Source organism: Pollicipes pollicipes, unplaced genomic scaffold (assembly GCF_011947565.3).
Source record: "Pollicipes pollicipes isolate AB1234 unplaced genomic scaffold, Ppol_2.1 Scaffold_5724;HRSCAF=6776_pilon_pilon_pilon, whole genome shotgun sequence".
NCBI classification, from domain to species: domain Eukaryota; kingdom Metazoa; phylum Arthropoda; class Thecostraca; order Pollicipedomorpha; family Pollicipedidae; genus Pollicipes; species Pollicipes pollicipes.
Window position 1 is genome coordinate 4,077,487 of NW_023596746.1, and position 12,373 is coordinate 4,089,859.

Here is a 12,373-nt window from a genome sequence, read left to right on the forward strand (position 1 = left end):
CAGCTATCTGATAATCTATCCCGTACATCTGATTATTTGATACGTCTGAATATGGGATGATATATGAACAAACACCACGTGAGGTTTGAGTTATTTCGGTGTTTTCCACCTGGCCCTCCAGTGCACCAGAAGCCCATCTCGGATTACCATGCCCGGGATTGGGCATCCACAGTGCGCTGTTTATTGCTTTTCACCGAGACTAGCACCGAATTATTACGCGCCATTCTCCGCCGCCCAGATCTCATCAATGAGATCGGATGCCAAGCCACTGACTACAGTGTTGTCCGCCAATGTATTTATAAGGCACGGGCGTAACAATGTCATTTCAAACAAAACACGTCACAACTTGTGCGCTGCCGATGCCCTCCCCTCCCCGAAAGCACCGAATGCAAACCCCAGGTCACAGCGACTGCTACGATTTCGCCGCCTTTTCGATCTTCTGCTGCTTTAGATGTCGGTAAGCCGCCACCGCTCGCAATCGCTCCTCTTCCAGAGAGGCCTTTTGGTGCAGGGACTTCGGTGCCGACGAGGGTCGGAGCCCCGCCTGAGCGTTCGTATACAGCTTCTTCAGAAGCAGAGACTTGCGACCGGGCTGAAAGACAGGCACAGAATGGCATTGAAACTCGTGTAGATGGATTTCCACCTTTATCAGCTGAATTTTAAAACTACCACAATCTATAACAATAAGCGACCTGGCAAAGCAAAGCATGGAAACCGGTATGGCAAGCGTGGACTTCACATAAGCTTGGATCTCCACAACACCCCATGCGCCGTTTAACCGGAAAGTCATGCTCGAGCATGATTTGCGCCATGAGCCCCTGCATTGAGCATGCAGGGATAGGGGCATCACGGATTTTGAACTGAAGGTAGGATTTTACGGAGGCTTCCTGGACGAAATCGGGCCGCCTCACAGGGAGCCTTTTGGGCAGTGTCGCAATCAACGGGGGGGGGGGGGGGGAGAGGCACCGGGGCACGTGATCCAAGACCAAATCGTTACACGGATCAATATCCATGCACACGTAGGCAAACATTTCGATGCTATCCCTTTTGTGCACCACCCGCCCAGAATCGGTAGTTTCCTGGTGGGGCGTGGGACCGCAGGCAAGCCGGCCGTGACCAGGGACTCCCCTCGCCAAACCAGACACGACTATCACGCCGAGCAGGGCCTGAGAGGCGGATGCAGATCCGCCAGACGCTTCACCCGATCGGCGCGAGACGACAAAGCGGTGCCTGTTGTTGACCGAATCCCCGGGAGAAAACAGTGTGCGCCGTCCGGCCAGGTGGGATAAACCGCCGTTTACCCCCAGAACGTCCATGACGGTGGCCCCGTTTCGGAAAACGGGGCCACCACGTCGAAAGGAGACGCCTGCCGTCGGCCTAACAGTCAAGATTCATAGACACAGGACGCCCTATCGCTGGCGACAAACAAGCACGCACGCAGAGGTTTGCACAACATGTTTGGTTCATGCTTGCTGCTCTGCCCGAGAACGTCGCCGTGCCGGCGCCGCTGTCACCCCAGCTGGCATCAGGAGCGCCACGCCACGTGAGAGCTGGGCCGGAGGGGGACACGCAGGGTCCGCCCGAGGCCAGGCAGGAAGAGAGCGAGTGGGCCTTGCACCGCTTGCAGAGGTGCCAGCGAGAGCGAGCGGGCCTTGCAAATCCATGCCTACATATACAAATATCGACGACACAAATATCGAAATACGAATAATAACATTTGTATTAAATAAAGGCATTCTGATTATAGAGGGTAGACCTTCTCGATACAGAAAAGGGCATCTCCCAAAACCCGGCCTCATGTTCCAGAAACGGGCCTCCTAAAATATACGGGATGCCTCCTTATCCAGAGCAGGGGCTTTCTATTTCACATGGCGGGGGGGGGGGGGCGTACAGTGTCAGCAAGGGGCTTTCCAGGTCAGCACAGGGCCTCCTTACCACGAAATTGGGTCTCATCATCGAGAGCATGGGTTACGTTCTTCATGAAAGGGCTTGAAGATTCATAAAACGGGCCTTTTGATGCAGAAAAGGATCTTCTCCGCACAATTTAATTCATCTGGACGCAGCTATGTGGACCTCCTTGATGTTAATTTTGGTAATTCACCAAGTTGCAAAGCGTTTAGTTCGGGTAAAACGGACCTCTCAAGATTCTGAGGGGAGAAAAACATACTCATGCCCCCTGCCTTCCGGCAGGGTGAGCAACCTCCCCTCCCTTCCCCTCGCCCCCCCCCCCCCCCGCCGCATCGCCCCTACGAGCACAGCACGCGGACCATTCCTTACTTTGCCCTGAGTGCCGTCAGACGGGGCCTTCTTGGGAGCAGCCTTCAGCTCCGGCGGGCGATGCACCACCTCCCCGAACTCTACGCTGTCTTTCAGATGGGCGAAGTCATCCTGTCGACGGAAAAACACACAATGCTAGTGCACCATACAACCAGACCCGCTGAGCACGCAAACGAAACAAAATGATAAATTGCATGCACCAGAATTGTACAAAGTGAACAGTGTCGACGCCTCAGCGTTTCATGCCGGTCGGGGTGGAAGCGACCACCACGCGCGGTCAGTACAAGGTAACAGAGACTGAGGCGACGTTTGCCGGGGGAAAAGGACCAGTGTCTGTGAAAGTGAGGAAATCCGGGGCAATTGCAAAGAAAATGCTGCGACGAAAGCTATAGGAATCTTAACGACTCCCACCAAGACGGTTCGACATTACCAAATCTTCCGCAGGTCAAGTATTAAATGAAAAAAGCAGGTGGCAGGAAGGGGTAGACGTTCTATCTGAAACCAGCCTTCTCAAGATGGGGGTGGGGGGGGGGGCTGAAGACCACCCCCCCCCACACACACATACACCAACTGAAAAGGAACTTACACCCTGACTTGAGGTGTGGTGAACAGAATGCATTCCACCAATTATGGATTGGATGACGTCATTAGAAATGTTAGTTTGTAATTGGCACATGGACGGCGCTACAAGTGACGGTTACAAGTGCCGGTGCTGCTAGAAAACCGTCTATTTCTGATTTGTATGCGAGCAAATTTCCGCGAAAAACGCGGGTTCGATGCATATGTAGGGTTAAAGAAGCACAAGGCCTCGCCGAACGTAACAAGCGGCCAAAAACAACACTAGAGGGAGGCAAATCTTGCGCCGTTTTGGTCGCAACTGACGTTTTACACATCAAGATATCATCCAAACCTTTTTGACAGAATGATTTCTAAGATCAAAGCTCACGCTACGCAGTGATTATCGCGTGATTCCCGCCATCCGATCGCGCCATTCTAGGTCAACAGCAGAATTTGGTGGCGAAAGTTTACCGTACCGCAATGCTCGGCACAGCCCATCCTCCATTCTGACTTCAACTGATCTATAACGCGGCCGCTGCCAACGCCGCAGACCATACCCGCCAAGGACAAATAGCGAGCGCCTAAGGCGATTCGAACCCACCATGTCAGGGGTGGGTAGATCGGAAGGCAGGCGTTCTAACTAACTGAGCCATCGCACGCCGCACAAACAAAACACGCCGTTACATTACACAAGACCTAGTGTTTTGGTTAAAAATGCTGACCAACACAACACAAACGTATGACGACAAACTTGACGACAAGGGAGTGTCCCAAATTTGTATTTGTGTATATCACCTAAAACAGCGATATTGAAAAAAACTTTCGATGCAGCTCACGGCCATGCCCGTCCCAGGACCCTCTGGTTCCTGAGCTTAAAAGACGTACGTCACCTTGGTATTCATGACGCCAGAATAACGTAGTTGAAATCTTGTAATTCTTTAAGCCATGAGGCGGCCGAGGCCAAGAAAACTACAATGGTCGTCATTTGTATCGGGCGTCCGTGAGTATGACTTTCAGATGCAACGACCGTCAAGTGGCTCTCAATCAATGTTGTGTGGGGTACGATGACGCAGTCAAATAATGACGTATTGAGGAGAGTATCTACCAAACAGAAAAAAATGTGTACTATAGAGCAGTCTTTTCCACTTAAAAGCATACCAATCGTCACACCTGAGCCTGTTCAATCATATCTGATGTTTGCTTCAATATCTTCAGATGCGAAACATTCCCTTTAATGTGGATATTTACATGAAGCTTTCGGGTGGGAAAGGCGTACATAAAACTCACATGTATTCCCTTTAAGAGGGCAGCTCTTCGCTTCGTTACCTGATCCACCTATGCATGCAAATAGGACGAGCTTGTGAGTTACCATGAATTTTAAGACTAACCAATCCGACAAACCAATCCGAGGCGCGGTCTTACCATTTTTCCTGCCAGTTTTTGCTGGCGTTTGATTTTTTTCGCTTTCTTTCTATTGATTTTCTTTGGAATCTCCTCGCCATCTTCGCTGACGTTCTTCTTTTTTCTCCGAACTTGTTGCCGCTCATCTTCCCTGCTAATCATTTTCGTTTTACCTGTGACCGGGTCAGGAACAATATCGACATTGTACTTATCTTCAAATTTCGACTGCTGGATCCGCTCCTGGAAATAATTGGTGTCACAATCCTCCCATCACACACATAAACAAGAACATCAAAATAGAACACTTTCAATATAACGTTGATAATATATTAGCATTATGCATACAATGGTGATAGTCATCTACTACGTTTGTGGATAAACCGGTTTGTATTCCTAAAACTCAAAGCGTCGTTACAAGTCCTTCAAGCCATCAAAGGTTGCCGGCAATGAGGTTTCCCAGGTTCAAGCACCCTAAGGGCATCCCAGGTCTCGGCACCCTAAATAGATCATCCGCACGGATATCTTGGCGCACACTGACCGCCTCCTGATCCCATCGTCAGTATCCAGAGCATTATCAATTATCCCTAAAGGTTCTCATATCCCTAGAGGTTCTCGGGAAGCCATCCTTGCCAGTGTGTTGCGAGGAGAAGGAAAGGCTCTTAGATCATTAGCTCCTACAGCCTCATGAAGGTGTATGGGATGTTCCTCCGACGCCTTTCGACGAGCTTGGCTGTGGTCACCATTAGGGTCTATAAATGATCAGCTTCCCGCTTCTAAAAATCGTTTTTTTCACAACATTCTTTCCATGTCTGGATGGGGCTGGTTTATGGTGCGCAGATGTATCGAACGCTCGCGCGCGAAGCTTGGAATGGCGGAATTTTGATAAATACATCCAAACTTGAAAGCCATATCCCATGTACGATTTCGCACGACCCCAAAACCCTTACAATATCGTGAAAACCGGAAGCATGGTAACTAAAAATCTGCAACCTGGTGCACCTGCAGACGTGGCAAGGTGACGAACATTCGGCAGAATGGCCCTCCAGAACAATCATCACATGTCGACAGGAAGAAAGAAGTACCAGTCGGCACCACCCACGATATGTTATGATCCGCAAATAGGGTGAACATTTTGAAGCCACTTCTTCCGGAAAGCTGCATAATTACTTTCCTCATCAGTCGTCGTGGCAATAGCATTAACATATTTCCCATCTTATAATAACAGCTGTCTGTGCTTGTGTTTGAGACTTCACGACACACTAAGCTCCTGAGGCTATATGGCGTCGCCTGCCTCTAACCCCGGCCGAAGTACCGCAAGAAACCTACACTTGCACCTCTTGTTTCCCAGACGTGCAGCTTAACCATTACATTAACGGGACTCTTGAAAGAACTCTCAACGCAGCTTTGGGTGATGGCGTTTCTCGTTACAAGCGATTAAGCACACCAGGTTCAAAATGTAAGCGCAGTCCATGCGAGGCGCATTTGCGATGATACAATTTTTTTTTTGCTTTTTGTGTGTGGGTGTGTGTATTTTTCTTGTTTTGGTAAAGGGAGTAGATCACGCCCCTTACCTTCGTCATTTTCTCCACACGACGCAGAAATTTGAAATCTGATTCATTTGGTCTCTGCTCGAACAAAGGGATGGGCTTCAGTGGGCGAGACATGCCTTTTTCTGGGGTTTCAATGTCGACAAAAGCTTTCGACGTGATCCGACTGAAAAGCATAGGAAACAAGCATTTTGGACAAACACAAGTCAATGCTGACACATGTAAAACAATGCATTGTGGAAATCCACTAAGTGCTTATCTCACATCCTGCATTATTTTTCAACAGTCTAGTTCCAAAATTTTAAGTAAGCTGCATGGAATACCATCATATGTAAAAGCCACATTGATGCAGGTTGCATTGCTTTTGTTCAAGCTCATCCAAGATTCTGTCATTTATCCACACAGTACACACAGACTTCAAAGTATTAGGGAGAAATAAGGGATTGACTGAGTAAGAAACAAAACAATCAGTCCGTGAAGTCGCGAAAACCAGGCGACAATGACAAAACATGAGCAGAAAGCAAAACACCTGATGACAAGGAGTACACAGCAAGAAGACCATTTATAAACCTTCCAATACATGGCTGCACTGGATGAGTGTGAAAAAGAAGTAAGCCACCAAAAATTATTGGAGAGGGAAGAACTCCCCTGGGACCAAAAAGTGAGAAATGTGACTTTCCCACCATTGTTTTGTGGTGGCTCTCTCCTTTCACCTTCACCTCAGCTCTATCAGCAACCATAGATGGCCTGCAGCAGAAAATTTGGGAGTCTGGTCTTTTTGCATGGGTTCCATCACTGTCATATCGTGGCCTCTCCACCCAGGGAAGTTATTCATCACCCACATATGAGGATGGGTGGCCACTTCTGACTCCTTCAGAATGTCCTAATACATACTGGAGGCTTTCTGCCAGCTGGAGTAAAGGAGTTATTTGATAAATCACTTACCCATTTTTCAGTTGCTTCCTTCTTTTTTTGTTGTGCATTTTCATCCCATTACATTCTCCATCTACCAGTTTCATCATATCCTGAACTTTCCTTGGCACAAACTCATCCTCAGCATTGGTAGGCTTCCTGTTGAAGATTTTTCCTCGGTCCCTGTGGAAATTAAAATATGGTCAAAATTATGTTAGAAGTCAGCTGTAAAATTTATTTTGGGGGCACAAGAAAATTAGTATTTAGGTGTCTATTCAGTGGAGGACAATGGTGGCCCACTCACATGTACTCAGGTGGTCAGTTGAACACCCTCCACTTGGGTGGAAGGATAATTTGAACCCCCCCCCCCCCCCCCCTGAGACCTCATAAACTAAGATGGCTAGAGACACCAGATTCACAGGATGTTTTGGCCTGTATGTAAAATCACTTGTGTACAAATTTGATGTTTCTAGGTCATGACATTCCAGTTAAGTGGGGTCAAACAAGGTCATATTGCAGACTAGTGCCCAGTGTCCCTAGACCTTCTCATGCAACCATCATGAACCTAGATAACTGCTCTAAGCAATGCTCACAGGTGCTCACTTAAGGTTAGTGACCTTGTGATCTTTCAAAGGTCACAGTGAACAAAATCATACCAGACTGCTTTGATTTTTGCATTTCAATAAGCATCACAGATTATGCTATATAGTGTGTTCCTAAAACGAAATATTGACCTGGGTCATTTTAGTTCTGTGACCTCTTTTGACATTTAAGGAGTCCATGGAAAACATACAACACAGTTCATGTAATAAATTAGTTCAAAATGAGTGCCCGAAACAATCCCACACAGCAATCTCTTGAGCGATAAAATAGGTTGGCCTTGACCTTGGTTTGACCCTCACACCTAACCCTAGGTAAATGGAATTTGTTAATTCAATCATTAATTTGCCTAGAAAACTATCCAAGATGCATGGCTTTGTTCACACTCCATTGTTGCACCAGATTCCCTTGAGAGATTCCCAAGAAATTGTCTTTTTTGAGTCTGTGGCCTGAATTTGACCTGCTGCAGGTCAGTGACCCTGCAAGGTATGTATCAATTTTTATACCAAATGATCCTCTACTGAATTGTTTAGGGCTATGAAAAATGTGGCACAGCCACACTGGGCTGGTTGGAAATCATTCTGGAGAAGCCTTTGGGGAGGGTCAAGCTGACCCCAACAAACCATGTGTTTAGTATAGAAACTACCTTACTTTCAAGTTGGTCATGCTTAAACACACTGCTGGGCACCAGTATCAAATCTGGTTGAAGCTTGAAATCTATGAAGAGCATGGTCCAAAGGGAATGGAGATAGCATGGATGGAATCATTGTTCAGACTGCTATCCTTGTCTGGTGTGTTGCTGCATGCACAGCATTTTGACCAGTTAACTCTCTGAAATTGTCAGGTGTTATGGAGTTTTGGCACGGACTGGATGATGCCTGACTTTCAGCCATGCATGCATCACAACCTGAATTACCTCCCTGGCATTGCTGGAATCTGACAATGGGTCAGCTTGATTATGAGTCTGGTGTTCTACCAACTGAGAAATCCAGGCAGTGAAAATTATCATGAGTTAGCTCAGTTGATAGAGTACTGGACTCACAATCCAGAAGACCCTGCTTCAAATTCCTGCAATTCTGAGGAGACAATTGGGTTGTGATGCATGCATGACTGAGAGTCAGGGATTATCCAATCCCTTTTGGGACTCCATACCACCTGGCAGTGGTCATAGAATTAACTGGTCAAATGTTGTGCACACACTAGCACACTTGACATGGATGATGGTCTCAAAAATAATTTCATCCTTCCATCCATGTTATCTGCATTCTCTTGCACCATGTTCCTCATGTATTTTCTATCTCAACCGGATTAGATACTGGCACTTGCCAATTTGTTTTTAAGCATGAATAGCTCAACATTGAGATAGTTTCTATATTAGCTGGGCCATGTGATACTCAAGCATTGTTCAGCACTTCTCAGGACTCTATAATACCTAATAACTGTTGCAGAGTTCACTGACCAAAGCATTGTGTAAATAATGAGATAATTAACTGGCTGAAACATCTATAGATACTAACACATCAAACAAGAACAATAGTCTGAGCAATTATTTCATATGTAATATCCACACTTTGCCCCAACCCTTTCAAAACTCAGAGTACATGTAACCCAGCTCCATTCCATTTGATAGCATGCAACACAACAACTTAACTTTACAAGGACAACATCATTTTAGGGCTTAGTAGATTAACACTGGTAGTCCACTCCCTAGTCCTGGACCCCTATCTGACCATAGAACCTCAAATGTTGGCCTCACTCAAACAATGGTGATTTTTGGGATCCATTTCTAGCATTGATACCAGTTTTATTATTTTAGTATACAATATGTACACAATAATGATGATAATTTTGGCTTTGGGGTATACCACACATTTTGGTTGAATATTGTGGCATGAAAGTCACTTCAGCAGTTGTTTCCCACAGAATACTCATTCTGTAAATATGTTTAAGAAATCCGCAATTTTATCTTCTTCACAGGTTTCAACCTCCACTAACCTCTCTCTCCTGATAGCGTACGGATCTTTAATCTTGGTCGCCTTCTTTCCGTGGGCGCGTTTTGCCATTACAAAGATGCTAGATTTCTTAGATGTACGATGACGCCAGCACCAACGCGAGCAACAACACAAGTACGTTCAGAAGCAGATACTTTCAGATATTCAAAACTCGATTGGTGGCCCACATACACCGGACAGCACCACAGAACAGTAGAAGCACAAAACGAGTGCACGCCGGCCTCGCGCAAACGGCCTTGGCGCAAACCCAGCATCGCTGTCGAAAGTCGCATGTGCGCTGCGATGTATCGAATGGGAAGAGCGAAACTTGAATTGTGCTAATTGGCTGCAATATACTTATTGTGTTGTATGCGCGACTCCTCACACCATGAAGACTAAGTGACTGATGATAAGATTTGGTGCATGTTAAATTGTAAGCCCAAATGCTACACTGCCGCTAGCAACATAACAAAAATCAAGGCATTCGTGTTGATAGATCTCGTTGTGGATAGATCTAAGCTGTTGGACCCGTTTTAACTCATTGCCATGATAAGAAATGGCAATCATTGCCAATTAGTCAGCTCCCAGAATCGGTTTATTGACCTCAATCTTGACATAATTATGCAACTTATTCTGTTCTCCTATTTCTTAAACTAATTTTTTTGCATTTTACACATTTCATTTCACCCAATCACAACTCGTCATACAAATATGATCACTGATGATGCTGAGAATAGAAAAATCAATAGGCCGTACATTTCTTTCATAGGTTTTATAATATTAATTTCATACCTATGAATTAATAGCAACATTGAATTAAAACATGAGTGAGATAAATGAGATCATCACAGATAACAACCCGGTTCAGTCATTAATAATTTATGGATAGCATTAAAATATCATGAAGGATGAGTAATAAGCTTGTTTGTAAAAGTATTATAACATTCTTGATCTCCAGCAGAATTCGCAACTTGACCGCCTTTGTGTTGAATCGAATCGAAGAATGTGGGCTGCGCGATTTTGCGTCAAGTGTCCAGTACCTTGTCCAGTAGGGTGTGTTGTATGCCGAGTCGGGGGCCGTTAAATGTACCGCGGTTTGTGCTGTGGTTTTGGGGCGCAGATTTCACTCAACTTGCAGAAATGAAATCGATGACGCATTTTCGTTACGATGGAGAGTCTGTGGTGGGGTTCATAGATGGATGGGGTTCAAAGGTAAGGTTGAAAAATTGATGACTATGCATATCGGTAGCGGGGGTGTAGTTTCCTTGTTTAATTTCCAGTTGGAATGACTTCTCTGCCCTTCCCCCCCCCCCCCCCCGACTTCAGGGCTTCTGACTCCCGCCCCAACCTCTCATTTGAAAAGAAACTAGGGCAAATATGGGTATTAACTCGTAGTGTTGGCGTATTTTTGGATGGAATGGGACGTTTTTCACTTCACCCTCCCCCTTCCCCCACTCATTTTGTGAAACTACGACTACGGTAGGTAGGTAGGTAATAGAGCTGCGAGTGATAAGCGCCGACCCGCCTACAAACCGTTGGACGATTTGTTGCTGCCCCAATGATCAGACATTAAGGCATCTCAAACGTCCATCGTTGACGCCACTCAGGTTTCGACACGAGACACCTCAAGCTTCTCGCAAAATAACCTCTGACGTCGCGCGCCCTAAAACTCCAAACATTATCATCTCAAACACATCGTTGACGACCCTTGTACGCCTTGTAGACTGGAGCATGTGGGGGTGGGGGGGGGGGGGGGGGGTCAAAGGCAAGGGCTGGGCGAATTCTTCCTGAGCTAGCAGCGGCCGGACTTGTAGTTCCGCAAAGTAAGTTGGGCGTGGGGGGGGGGGGGGCGGGCAGCTGGGAGTGGAAGTGAATAAACCCACCAAAACTATATATATATATATATATATATATATATATATATATATATATATATATATATATATATATACACCTATGTGTGTGTGTGTGTGTGTGTGTGTGTGTGTGTGTGTGTGTGTGTGTGTGTGTGTGTGTGTGTGTGTGTGTGTGTGGATGCACGTGCATGCATGTGTGTGTGCTTGGTAAACAAAATTCGTGTTGAAGGATTGCTTAAAAATGCACGTTGCTCACTTAACAAAAAGTATGTTGAAATATCCATGAAGCTCGGTAGGTTTGGCATAATGCAATCTCTCGTTGCAGGTATCACTCCTTTGGACTTTACAATGAACGCCGGTGCCTCCCTTGATGATCAGGAGGTCACGCAACCGACCAGGCCTCCGGAGAACGTGATACCCACCGTGGCGCCACACGTGCTGCGTTTCCGGCGGACGAGCGCGTTGCAGCGTCCGTGTGCGGTCAAGGAGGAGCAGTTCTCGCCGCCAGCCGCCTCCCCGGTCCCCATCCTGTCTGCGCCGCCGAGCCCGCCGGCGTGCCGTGCTGCCGCCGTGCAGACGGTGTCCTCGCTCGCTTCGAGCTCGGCCACCGAGACGGCCCGGAGCGCGTGTTCGGACGACTCGAGCGGCAGTCTGAGCCTGCCGACACCGATCTGTCACGTGGCGTGGTGCCCCGCCACGCTGGCCACGTCGCTGTGCGTGTGTCGGACGGAGGGCGCCCACCTGCCGATGGGCTGTGACCTGACAGACGCCGCCTCGGCCATGCTCCAGCTGGGCCACGGCGCGATGTCACCGGTCCAGCACGGCGACGTGCTGTCGCCCTACCGGGCCGAGGTGCCGGCCATGGCCGGGCTGCCCCAGCAGCAGGCGGCCGCCAACGTGTCGGCGTCGCCTGACGGGCTGGCGGGCCGCTCGTCCGACCTGTCGTTCGTGTCGCCGTTGCTCGGTTGTGAGATGCTGTCGGAAGCTGATATCCCGCTCCAAGGCGAGTACGTCGTCGGTGAGATGGGTGATGCCGGTGCCGGACTGCCTGAGGACGTATTCCCCTGTCCGGAGGAGTGGCACAGCGACGGCTCCCTGCTCAGATACGGCGATCACGTGGAGACTTCGTCCCCGTGGGGGAGGATTGTCCCTTCACGCGGCGAGTTATGGCGAGGGGCCGTGCGGGTCGGCCTGTCCCCGATGACTGCTTGGCAGCGTCCGGCTGCAGGTG

At 47.8% G+C, this 12,373-nt stretch overlaps 1 protein-coding gene across 1 annotated transcript; it reads right to left on the reverse strand.

Moving 5' to 3' along the window:
- Nucleotides 1-412: 412 nt before the first annotated feature.
- Nucleotides 413-9,523, reverse strand: LOC119102340 (coiled-coil domain-containing protein 137). Its single transcript, XM_037225707.1, has 6 exons — nucleotides 9,291-9,523; nucleotides 6,729-6,878; nucleotides 5,808-5,949; nucleotides 4,258-4,476; nucleotides 2,278-2,388; nucleotides 413-592 (listed from the first exon to the last, which is right to left on the reverse strand). The coding sequence occupies exons 1-6, from the start codon at nucleotides 9,356-9,358 to the stop codon at nucleotides 413-415; spliced, it is 870 nt and encodes a 289-aa protein (XP_037081602.1). The 5' UTR covers nucleotides 9,359-9,523.
- Between the last annotated feature and the right edge of the window lie 2,850 nt (nucleotides 9,524-12,373).

Excerpts from the sequence above, each read along its gene's own strand:
- LOC119102340 (XM_037225707.1), bottom strand. The coding sequence starts at position 9,358 with ATGGCAAAACGCGCCCACGGAAAGAAGGCGACCAAGATTAAAGATCCG. Across the intron at positions 4,477-5,807 it reads GTGTGGAGAAAATGACGAAG|GAGCGGATCCAGCAGTCGAA; the intron begins GTAAGGGGCGTG and ends AATTATTTCCAG. Across the intron at positions 2,389-4,257 it reads AAAAACTGGCAGGAAAAATG|GATGACTTCGCCCATCTGAA; the intron begins GTAAGACCGCGC and ends TTCCGTCGACAG.